Source organism: Monopterus albus, unplaced genomic scaffold, assembly GCF_001952655.1.
Source record: "Monopterus albus unplaced genomic scaffold, M_albus_1.0 scaffold98.1, whole genome shotgun sequence".
Classification (NCBI taxonomy): domain Eukaryota; kingdom Metazoa; phylum Chordata; class Actinopteri; order Synbranchiformes; family Synbranchidae; genus Monopterus; species Monopterus albus.
In genome coordinates, this window is record NW_018127978.1 from 2259347 (window position 1) to 2271981 (window position 12635).

The window sequence follows — 12635 nt, forward strand, 5'->3', positions numbered from 1 at the left end:
CGGGCTCTTCTTGGGAAGGGGGACGATGGTTGTGGTCTTAAAGCAGGTGGGAACGATGCTCTGGCTGAGGGAGAGGTTGAAGATGGAGGTGAGAACATCAGCCAGTTCATTGGCACATGCTCTCAGAGCCCGCCCAGGGATGTTGTTTGGTCCTGCTGTCTTGTAGGGGTTGATCTTCCTCAGGACTTGGTGTACCTGGCCTGGTGAGGCAGTTAGTGGAGGGAAGGTGGAGAGTTGGGTGGTCCAGGTGTGTGTGTGCTTCCTCTCTGTGCTGTAGCTGGAGGGCTCAAAGCAGGTGTAGAAGGTGTTGAGGTCGTCCGGCAGGCTGTTTGTGGAGCTGATGATGATGCTGGTGGTGGTCCTGTAGTCTGTGATGTACTGCAGGCCTTGTCACATCCGTCCAGACTCAGCAGTAGAATAGAAGCCATTCAGCTTCCTGATCTGAATGCATGAGAGCGAGCACACAGCATGTGGCGTACCTGACTGTTTATCCAGGGCTTCTGGTTGGGGAAGCTCCTGACTTGTATGGTGGGCACAGTGTTGTCAATACAGGTACTAATGTACCTGGTCACATACTCAGCATAATCCTGTACGCTGTCAGAAAAGTCCTCCAAGGTGGCTACAGCTTTAAACACAACCCAGTCAGTCTGAGCGAAACAGTCCAGCAGGATGCCTTCAGTCTCTGGGGTGCAGAGTTTAATTTGTTTGGTGACAGGGTTTGTTTGTTTCAGTCTTTGTCTGTAATCTGGATACAGGAACAAAGAAATGTGGTCCGAGCATCTGAGTTGCAGCTCTGTATGCACCCCGTATGTTACTGTAAACATGATCAAGAGTGTTCTTGCCCCGAGTGGGAATGTTCACATGCTGGTAATATTTTGGAAGTACAGTCCGTAGTTTGCACTGGTTAAAGTTGCCTGCCATGATAAAAACACCGTCAGGATGAGTCGTCTCTAGAGCGCTGATGATGTCATGGGGTTTGCCGAGAGCGGCCGAGGGATTAGCTCTTGAACTAACATTCACAGCAGCCACAAACACAGCACTATGCTCTCTTGCTAGATAATAGGCCCGGCATTTCAGCAATAAAAACTCCACTTCTGGCTAACATCAGTCCGTACATCTCCACACTACGAGTTATTGATAAACACAAACACACTGCCTCCTTTTACCTTCCCCGAAGCAGCAGTGCAGTCTCCCCGATGTACAGAGTGGGTCTGTAGCTGAATCACGGAATCTGGGATTTTGTCAGAAAGCCAAGTCTCAGTGAGAATTAGAGCACAGCATTCTCTTATTTCCCATTGTGTTGTAATCCTAGTCCTTAGCTCATCCAGTTTGTTTTCCAGAGACTGTACGTTAGCTAGGAAGAGGCTGGGTAGTGGCGGTCGTGTAGTGCGAGCTTTTAGCCTAGCTTGGAGCCCTCCTCTTTTGCCCCATTTGTGTCTCCGTCTCCGGGCCGCTCTCCTGATTTCAGCCTGCTCGCTCGTGCCTGGTGCTTCAGGGGCTTCCTGGGGGTGATGGTGGTGGTTGTTGCGGGAGTGAACAATGAGTTGTAGCTCCGGTGGTATGAAACCAGTAAATTCCCAATGGCTGTGTGAGTTGGCGATATCCATCAATGCCTGTCTGTTGTATGCTAGCAATGCATGACATTTGTGTACTGCAGAAAGAGTAAAAAACACACAAAAAAGAAGAAAACAATGATAAAGCCAGCATTCGAGAGTGGAACACGCAAACACGTCTGCCTCGGAGGGCACCATGATTAATCATGAGAGTAGATCCTTGTAAAGATGAAAGTTATTCACAAAGCATCTTAGCCCCTAAAATAGCTAAGGCAAAAACTGTTAAGAGTAGAGAAGGTGGACTTTTAAGAGGCTTAGAAGTTTTTTATGCATAAGATAACATGATGGAAAGACAAACACTGAACAACAGTGAGTTAGTTACACACTACAGATTAGATCATACAGTGATGGTGTTTAAGATTGATCTCATTAGAGATGCGTGAACATCTCCCACCCAACACAATCATGAATGAAAATGATCACAAATTTGGCAACAGAAAAATGAAACAGTGCAACAGCGACAATGTAATCACACTGTTGCAGTGCTTCCTCCTATTGTGATGCACTACATTTCATTTCTGCTGTACAGACAGAACATGAAGACAGTTTTGAGCCATTTTTTCCCTGTTAATATCAAATTATCAAATCACTATCAGCAGAGTAATCGCGCTGCCTTGCACTGAGTTCCACCTTCAACAGAACCGGTTCATTGAGACGTGATTGGCTGAAATGTTGTGCCGAGGGAACGCCCTTACATTCAGTAGTAGTCACTTTTTATTTATAACTTGATTGCAGCAAGATTTTAAAATGGAGTCTCTTACTTGTGTTTCTGATGAGGGGTTAAAATAAAAGCTGCACGCTGCAAGCTGGTAACACCATACCAACACCATGAGTTAGGTGTCACTTCTCATCAGCTGGCACTGCCCTTGTGCTCAAGATGCATAGCAATGGGGTCAACCATACCTCCTCACCAAGATAAAGGTTTTTGTCTTTTCCTTGCTCTGAGTTGTTCTGAGCAGTTTTATAAATCACTTTTAAGATAGAACTCCTTGCTAAGGAGTTTTGGGCCAGATTAAAAGCTCTCTGAGCGTTGCCACCAATCCCATTGTCCACACTCTCAGGCTCATGGACTTTGAGACATGTTCCTGTTGATTTAGTGATGACTCAGGGCTGTCCCACTGTGAAATTGTCAAGAGTGTTAGGGCTCTCACCTTCATTTTGAACCCTTTATGCTCACTTTCTGTAAGTAGGCATTCTGCAGACTACCTAAGGGAATTCCTCACTGTTCATTGCATTGTGACATAAAACACAGAATTAGCCCACAATACCTAGGGAAAGGCTGGAAGCATAAAAATGTAAACAAATGCCATAAATTGGAAATGAGAAAAATGAAGAAGATTAACAGTAAACAAACAATTGTTCTTATATTAACTGATGTTATACTGATAATTTTGTATGTTGCTTTGGACAAAGCATTTGCAAAACACTGTAACCTAACTATAAACATCCTATATTACACACTTTTTTATTCATCAGCTATTTATTTGCTTAATGATGCTGAATTGACAGCCAGTCGGTCCCTGAACTGACTTGGCTGTGAGGAAAGTGAAAACGTAAAATAAAAAGCTCTAAATCCACAACAGTTAGAACCATGATGGCGTTTTGCCGTTGTCATGGTGATGTGACAGCCTGAGTCACAAAGTGCTGTCCCATTACCATTGATACAGTTTCCAGCCTTTGCAGACTCTGGCATTCAAGTCACTTATAAGTGACGTCACTAAAGTCTTTAAGTGGTCAGGGCTTGAGACCTTAGGGGAGTACATTGGGAATAGGCCTAAGTCTCAGAATATTTGCGAATAGGAGCCCTGATGATAATGTCCTGGAACATTTGTACCATGGAACACCAGCTGCTTATTTAAACAAGTGAAGGTTTATAATAAAATGTAATACTTGTTTAAAGTTTGTTTGTTAAGTTTAGTTGTTGAAACCTTCAACTGTGTATGACTTGTTTAGGTGAGTTCACCCATGAGATGCAGGTGCGTTTCCGACAGGAAATGGAAAAAGAGAAGAAAGTAGAGGCATGGAAGGAAAAGTTTTTTGAAGAGTACCACGGGCAAAAGTAAGCCAGCTGGAATTCACTGTTTATACAACATTAGGTATTTGTCATACTTGGGGTGGTTCATTTTAAGTTAGAATACTGTTATTATATGTTGTTATGACAGCAAGTATCAGTAGTATTATTTAGCGAAACCTTGATGTAGATATTTTTTGACAGTTTTAAGCTAGCTATTTCATTCATCTCTGTGTTGTTGGGACATCTTATGTACAGTATTGTTCAAAATAATAGCAGTACAATGTGACTAACCAGAATAATCCAGGTTTTTAGTATATTTTTTATTGCTACATGGCAAACAAGTTACCAGTAGGTGCAGTAGATTCTCAGAAAGCAAACAAGACCCAGCATTCATGATATGCGCGCTCTTAAGGCTGTGCAATTGGGCAATTAGTTGAAAGGGGTGTGTTCAAAAAAATAGCAGTGTCTGCCGTTGACTGTACAAACACAAAACTATGTTGTACAAACGTTTTTGTTTCTAGGATTTAGCAATCCTGTGAATCACTAAACTAATATTTAGTTGTATGACCACAGTTTGTTATAACTGCTTCACATCTGTGTGGCATGGAGTCAACCAACTTGTGGCACCTTTCAGCTGTTATTACACTCCATGATTCTTTAACAACATTCCACAATTCATTTACATTTCTTGGTTTTGCTTCAGAAACAGCATTTTTGATATCACCCCACAAGTTCTCGATTGGATTAAGGTCCGGGGATTGGGCTGGCCACTCCATAACATTAATTTTGTTGGTTTGGAACCAAGACTTTGCTCGTTTACTAGTGTGTTTGGGGTCATTGTCTTGTTGAAACAACCATTTCAAGGGCATGTCCTCTTCAGCATAAGGCAACATGACCTCTTCAAGTATTTTGACATATGCAAACTGATCCATGATCCCTGGTATGCGATAAATAGGCCCAACACCATAGTAGGAGAAACATGCCCATATCATGATGCTTGCACCACCATGCTTCACTGTCTTCACTGTGGCTTGAATTCAGAGTTTGGGGGTCGTCTCACAAACTGTCTGTGGCCCTTGGACCCAAAAAGAACAATTTTACTCTCATCAGTCCACAAAATGTTCCTCCATTTCTCTTTAGGCCAGTTGATGTGTTCTTTGGCAAATTGTAACCTCTTCTGCACGTGCCTTTTTTTTAACAGAGGGACTTTGCGGGGGATTCTTGAAAATAGATTAGCTTCACACAGACGTCTTCTAACTGTCACAGTACTTACAGGTAACTCCAGACTGTCTTTGATCATCCTGGAGCTGATCATTGGCTGGGCCTTTGCCATTCTGGTTATTCTTCGATCCATTTTGATGGTTGTCTTCCGTTTTCTTCCACGTCTCTCTGGTTTTGCTCTCCATTTTAAGGCATTGGAGATCATTTTAGCTGAACAGCCTATAATTTTTTGCACCTCTTTATAGGTTTTCCCCTCTCCAATCAACTTTTTAATCAAAGTACGCTGTTCTTCTGAACAATGTCTTGAACGACCCATTTTCCTCAGGCTTTCAAATGCATGTTCAACAAGTGCTGGCTTCATCCTTAAATAGGGGCCACCTGATTCACACCTGTTATTTCACAAAATTGATGACCTCACTGATTGAATGCCACACTGCTATTTTTTTAACACACCCCTTTCAACTAATTGCCCAATTGCACAGCCTTAAGAGCGTGCATATCATGAATGCTGGGTCTTGTTTGCTTTCTGAGAATCTACTGCACCTACTGGTAACTTGTTTGCCATGTAGCAATAAAGAATATACTAAAAACCTGGATTATTCTGGTTAGTCACATTGTACTGCTATTATTTTGAACAATACTGTATGACCTCAAAAGTTATGGTCATGGTGATCTACATTGTTTGTACAATGTGCTAAATTGAAATTTGTGTATGTGTAGGTCTGGCCTGACAAGGGAGGAGTCTCTGCAACTTACAGTGAGTGAAGCAAGTGAAGTGGCAGCCAGTATGCTGGACAGCGACGTAGCTGTGGTGGCAACTGGTGCCCCCAAGAGACGTAGTGTAGGTCGGCGGAGAAGAGATGGCCGAATGAGGAGACGCACACGGGCTGACTTGCGTCGCAGGGCCCGCCGGACCCTCTGTACAGCCACTGCTCCAGGCCTGCAGTCTGCAGAAGCAGCTGAGGGCACTGCTGTACTGGACATCTCAGCAGACTCTATTGGCTCTCCCATGTCTGACAACACAGTGGTTCAAGGAGAGGTGGTCCTACAGGCTGAGTGTGGTGTGGAGGTCCCAGCTGAGAGTGCCTCCATGGAACTAAAGCCGTCTCCCACTTTGGAACCGGTCACATTGCCAGCCCCCACTCTTACTCCTACTCCCAGCCCAAGCCCAAGCCCAGCATCCACCAGCGCAAATGAAGAGCCAGAAGTTAGAGCCAGTCTCCTCCCTGAGGAGGCTGCACCTGTTCTACCTTCAACCTCTTCTCCTTCCTCCTCTTCCCCTTCTTCTTCCTCAGCTTCCTCACCTGCCTCTTCACCTTCTGATAGACAGGGAGCTTTTACCACAGGCCTGGACTCTTCGTCATCTTCCTCAACATCCTCCAGTGTCACAGTTGCTGCTGATCCCCTGGATGACACTGCTTCTGTGGTCACATCCATCACAGGGGGTACCGCCACCAGCAGCCGTGAGAGCAGTCCTTCAGGAAGCCCAGCCACCACCCCTGTCCCCAATGTCCAGCTCAAAGAGCAGAAAAGAAGGCCAGATGAGACTCAGGCCTTCTCCAGCTTCTCCGAAAAGAGACCACGGCTCGATGACCGTCAGTCCTTTCGTACCACAATTGACAGTGTCCGTTCGGAGAAGCCGCAGCCAACAACTGAAGAGCCCAAAGTGCCGCCCATCCGGGTAAGACTGTTACATAAAGCTGTACACAAAAATAATATGCCTGTATACAGTGGGGCAAATAAGTATTTGATACACCTCCGATTTTTCAAGTTTTCCCACTTACAAAGAATGGACAGATCTGTAATTTTCTTCGTAGGTACACCTCAACTGTGAGAGAGAGAATCTACAAAAATTCCAGTAAATTGCATTGTTAGATTTTAAATAATGTATTTCCTTTTTATTGCATGGAATAAGTATTTGATACAATAGAAAAATAGAACTTAATATTTGGTACCGAAACCTTTGTTTACAATTACAGAGGTGAGACGTTTCCTGTAGTTCTTGACCAGGTTTGCACACACTGCAGCAGGGATTTTGGCCCACTCCTCCATACAGGTCTTCTCCAGATCTTTCAGGTTTTGGGGCTGTCGCCGGGCAACACGGAGTTTCAGCTCCCTCCATAGATTTTCTATTGGGTTCAGGTCTGGAGACTGGCTAGGCCACTCCAGGACCTTGAAATGCTTCTTACAGAGCCACTCCTTAGTTGCCCTGGCTGTGTGTTTGGGGTCATTGTCATGCTGGAAGACCCAGCCACGACCCATCTTCAATGCTCTTACTGAGGGAAGGAGGTTGTTGCCCAAAATCTCACGATACATGGCCCCATCCATCCTCTCTTCAATACGGTGCAATCGTCCTGTCCCCTTTGCAGAAAAGCACCCCCCAAAGCATGATGTTTCCACCCCCATGCTTCACGGTTGGAATGGTGTTCTTGGGATTGTACTCATCCTCCTTCCTCCAAACACGGCAAGTGGAGTTTATACCAAAAAGTTCCATTTTGGTCTCATTTGACCCAATGAGCTTCTCCCATGCCTCCTCTGGATCCTCCAGATGGTCTTTGGCAAAATTCAGACGGGCCTGGACATGTGCTGGCTTGAGCAGAGGGACTTTGCGTGCGCTGCAGGATTTTAAGCTATGACGGTGTAGTGTCATGGCTTAAAGCTATGAGCTAGGCTGATCCCTCACCTCAGGATCATTGATACTCCACGAGGCGAGATCTTGCATGGAGCCCCAGTCTGAGGGAGATTGACAGTCATCTTGAATTTCTTCCATTTTCTAATAATTGCACCAACAGTTGTTGCCTTCTCACCAAGCTGTTTGCCTATTGTCCTGTAGCCCATCCCAGCCTTGTGCAGGTCAATCATTTTGTCCCTAGTGTCCTTAGACAGCTCTTTGGTCTTGTCCATAGTGGAGAAGTTGGAGTCTGATAGATTGAGTGTGTGAACAGGCATCTTTTATACAGGTAACGAGTTCAAACAGGTGCAATTAATACAGGCAATGAGTGGAGGATAGGAGGGCTTTTTAAAGACAAACTACAGGTCTGTGAGAGCCAGAATTCTTGCTGGTTGGTAGGTGATCAAATACTTATTTCATGCAATGAAATGGAAATTAATTGTTTAAAAATCAAACAGTGATTTACTGGAATTCTTTGGTGGATTTTGTCTCTCACAGTTGAGATGTACCTACGGTGAAAATTACAGAACTGTCCATTCTTTGTAAGTGGGAAAACTTGAAAAATCGGCAGTGTATCAAATATTTATTTGCCCCAATGTAGCAGTTAGTTGTCAAGGTTTTACTCAGGTTTATTGCCTGTCCTTGTGTCTTTGTTCCAGATTCAACTGTCCAGAATCAAACCTCCCTGGGTCAAAGGGCACCCCACCTACCAGATCTGCCCTCGGATTGTGCCCTCCGCCGAGGGCTTGCGGCGGTCGGGGACAGGGGGCGCACGCACCCTGGCAGACATCAAAGCTCGCGCTCAGCAAGCCCGGGCCCAGCGCGAGGCCGCTAATGGACGACGATCACGAGAGCATCCAGGACCTATCGAGCCCGGAGGAGGAGAAACTGGAGTCAGGGGAGATGGTGAGATGGAAGAGCAGGGATCGTCTTCAGGCGCTAATTCGTTTGGAACACAATTACTGCTGATCAGTGTAGATCGCACACCACAGCCCTCCCCTTCCTTGTCCACTACCTCAACCTCAATGTCGTTGGAGCCCCCACAGACCCCAAGCCCTCCTCAAGAGGAGACAGCTGGGCGGTCAGAAGCTGGAGAAGAAACAGAAGCAACATCATCTAGTGTCCTAAGCTCCTCCAACGGGCTCACAGGCATGACAGCTGCTTTGCCTTCTCCAGAGCCTGACACTGTATCTGGGTCTTTGGTATCCCTGCCAGCCAGGCAAAGTCACATGATTGAGTCTGTTGCTGCCTTGGAGAGGGCAGTCCAGAACTGTGAAAAACCCTCACTGGCCCCAACCTCAATCCCAGATTCCCTTCCCAGGTTTGGGGCTCAGGGTGTGGACATTATTCAGACATTGGCCAGCTCCTCTCAGTCCAAAGAGCAGGAACAAGTGAAGGAGGCTGCACTGGGTGGTGTTATCCAGCATGGTTCCCACAATATGGACTACCAAGAACGACTCTCTCACTCAGCTATAGAGAATCAGCGAACAGATGTATTTTTGTCCCATCATGTGGATTCTTCTGAGGTAGAGAAGGATAACAAGGCTGGGACACCACATAGTGACTCCACGGAAACCGCTTCGGACTGTGAGAATGAGAGCCAGGAGGATGAGCACCACCAGCCCGACCAGAACTGGTGCTCCGCACTGAGCACCCAGAGAAATGGCCAACTGGTCATCTGCAGTGCTCCTCCTCATAACCAGCAACCAGTCATCCAGGCTCACGTGTCCAGCCGCCAAGGTCAGACTGTCATTCAGCCTTGCTTCCTTAATAGCCTGCCTCTCCCTCAACATAGCTGCCCCCATTCACAGGACCAACAGTCTCTCCCCTCAGCCCACCCACAAGGGCTCAGGGAGACCAATGTTGTGATCAAAATGGAACCTGGAGATGAGTGTAGAGCCTTCAGACAGAGCTCTGCTGAAGAGGAGCGTCATGGAGGCTTAAAGGCCTCTGTCACTTACCCAATTGCCACAGCTGCCTCAAAGAGACTGGCCAGCTCAGCCAGACAAGTATCCAGTGTGGAGGCCAACAACCCTTTGGTCACTCAGCTACTGCAGGGCAGTCTACCCCTGGAGAAAGTTCTACCCTCACACTCTGTCAACAGATTGGAGATCAGCCGATTGCCAGGACCCCTACCCAGACCACTAGTGGGAAGGGCCTCAGGTCCTCGCCTCAGGCCTGAGGTCTCAGCCCAGTCTCCTAGTCCAGACCGGAGTGCAGCCTTTAAGATCCACAAGTCTCCAACAGGCCGGCCAGTCTCGTGTTTGATGGAGTCCCCAGCCCTATCACTTTATCAGTCCCAGCAGGCCCCCGGGGCTGTCCCTGTCATCACATCTTTGCCACTCTCCTCATCCTCCTCCAGTCCTTTATCCTCCAGACGTAAGTCAGACCCTAGCTGTCAGACTGTTTTGGAGTCTGCAGTTATTAAAGAGACTCATGGTTCTCAGCCCTCACAGGGGGAGACTCCAGATAGGCCCCAGCCAGACCACCGTGTCATGCATAATGGCCCATCTTCACCCCATGCAGACCCCTGTCCCACAGAGACAGTACGTACTATTAAGATCAATTGGCGGCCCCCCCAGTCACAGCTCACCCACACTCACCAACAGCAGTTATCTCCTGCACCCACCTTAAAGAATGAAGTTGGTGCACGGCCCTCTTGCCAAGCTCTTGCCAAATCTGTCTCCATTATACCCATGAGTGTTACCAAAAAGGAGCCTGCGGATGGCTACCTTAGTGGAGGGGCAATGGAGGGTCTCCTCAACATGGAGATGACTCTAGCCAGGATGGCAAAGAAGGAGCACAGCAAAGCTTCCTCCTCATCTTCCCCATCTCCTTCTGCTTCATCTCTTCCCTTCCAGCTCTATGGGAAGCTCCCTAAGCAGGGTGGTGGTGTTGGAGCAGTAAGCTATATGGCTAATGTGTCAGTTATGGACAATGGTGGTGTCTCCCGGACCATGGCAGATGGTGTGCTCCAGCTGCGCCCCCACATGGTCTCCAGTCAGACAACCCTCAGCATTCAGGCCTTTACTAACAGCATGACCGAGGAGGTGGCACTCAAGTGTTCATGCCGCCTCAAAGCTATGATCATGTGCCAAGGCTGTGGTGCTTTCTGCCATGATGATTGCATCGGGCCTTCCAAACTCTGTGTGTCTTGTCTGGTGGTCAGGTAGCACGTAGAAACCCCTGTGCACTGTAGAGTTGCTGTCTGTACAGTGTAAGCAGTGGGACCACAGTGTTCCAGAGTGTACAGAAGCCAGGTTAAGGATAGAGCGTCCACTGCTGAGGAGCCTGACAGGCAAGATTTGTTTTGTATAATATAATTCATCTGTATTTTTTTGTTGTTGGCAGTTTTTCAGATTGTTTTTAGTTGTACTTAATAATAATAATTATTACTATTATAATTATTATTATTGTTGTGAATTTGGGGCACGGTTGATTATAAATTGTGCCTTTTTTGTTTAATCTGCTCAGAAACATTTACCTCATCTTATCTTGCTTCACCTGTCATCATTTGATGGCCATAATTGCTTTGGTTCCTTGTTTTCTCAGCTAAGAGGGACCTAAGCCTAATTTCCACTAAAGGAACTTTCCCTGGGGTACAGGAATGTTTTGCAGAAAGTACTTCCTCTATGTGCATTTCCACCAGAGGAACCAGGATCTAAATTTAGTTCTGAGGTGTAGTTCTACCCTGCCAGAAAAGTCCCTAGTCAAGTGGTAGTATTTTCTGAGGGTCCAAAAACTTTTGGGGTGAAAACTGCAGTACTGAATGCCGCTGGTCAAATACTTCACAGCATTTTGCACACACCATTCTTAACACCTAGTTGCTGACTCTGTGCTTTTATCTCAGTGGGCTAATTTTATTTAATCCTTCCAGAGCCTCAGCCCTGCTGTGGAAATCCACATTACAAAGTGCTTGAGAGACTTTTACCCCAGGGAATGTTCTTGGACGTTGGTTCCTGGGGATAAAAAAAATACCAGGAACTATTTGGTGGAAACACACTTCTACTGTTGTCTCTTTGTGCAAAGAAGTATTTTTTTAACCATTAAAAATGAGTAAATGACATTGTTTCATTGGTTTGTTTTGTCTCCTTTCATGGTTCTTAAATTCCAGTCTGTACAGTCTGTAAAGTTAACCATGATAACAAATAAAGGGATCACTGAGTGGTGATAGGGTCATTGAATCCTTGATATCTTCCATAAACAAATTAATCTCGGGTTATCCTATCAGAGATCCAGACTGTATAAAAATCCCCCCAATGACAGTACACTACATAAAAGATATGGGTGGTCTATACCACAAAGTGACATTTGGATCCAATACCATGTACTGTAATACTAGAAGTAGAAGAATTTGTCCATCACTAAAAGAGGGATACATTGTGCCAGAAGACTGGAAGAGTGCACAGTTACCAGCACCACCAAGTCAGAGGGCTTGTGCAGAGCCCTGTACTAGGTCTGAGCTGGAGTTCACACGAGACACTGCAGTAGGAGGCCTCAACAGTGGATAGGTAATTACTGTGGCAATATTGGGATATTATTGTATATAGTATGAGAAGCTATAGAATAGACTTTGTCATTACACAGTCTTAACGAAATTGGTATGCTCTTGACCAAAACAGAGTGCAATAAAGACCATCAAACAAAAAAAGATATAAACAGTAAAAACAAGGTACAGTGTGAAGTGACAAATGTATTTGAGTTTATTATGCTGATAAAATAGTACTGCTGCAAGCATTGTCTTAGCAACTGATGGCTTTCAGCTGAGCTGTTCTCCATCTGTCTTTACAGCCAAAGGCATGGTCCTTTACAGCTGAACTATCAGTAGTCCTTGAGTGGGAGTGAGAGATGGGTGTGTGTATGTGGGAGTGGAGTGGAGGTGAGTGTTGTCATTGGATTCCGTGTTAGCAGTTCTAATGGCCATGGGGAAGAAGCTGTTTGTGACTCTGGTGTTATGTGATTTGATTGATCTGTAACGCTGCCCAGAGGGTAACGGATCAAACAGGTTATTGGCTGGATGTGAGGAGTCTAGTTATGGTTTTTGACCTATTTAGGCAGTGGGATGTGGATATACAGTGGGTACGGAAAGTATTCAGACCCCCTTAAATTTTTCACT

General features: G+C 45.8%; 1 protein-coding gene across 2 annotated transcripts in view; it reads left to right on the top strand.

Moving 5' to 3' along the window:
- The window catches only part of asxl1 (ASXL transcriptional regulator 1), a 66969-nt gene extending 55386 nt beyond the window's left edge, over positions 1-11583 (top strand). For both annotated transcript variants that reach the window (XM_020609205.1, XM_020609206.1), the window contains 3 exons: positions 3567-3672; positions 5569-6529; positions 8179-11583. In XM_020609205.1, coding sequence (XP_020464861.1) covers positions 3567-3672; positions 5569-6529; positions 8179-10692 — 3581 coding nt within the window. In that variant the 3' untranslated portion in view covers positions 10693-11583. The remainder of the gene's footprint in view (positions 1-3566; positions 3673-5568; positions 6530-8178) is intronic.
- Positions 11584-12635: the final 1052 nt, after the last annotated feature.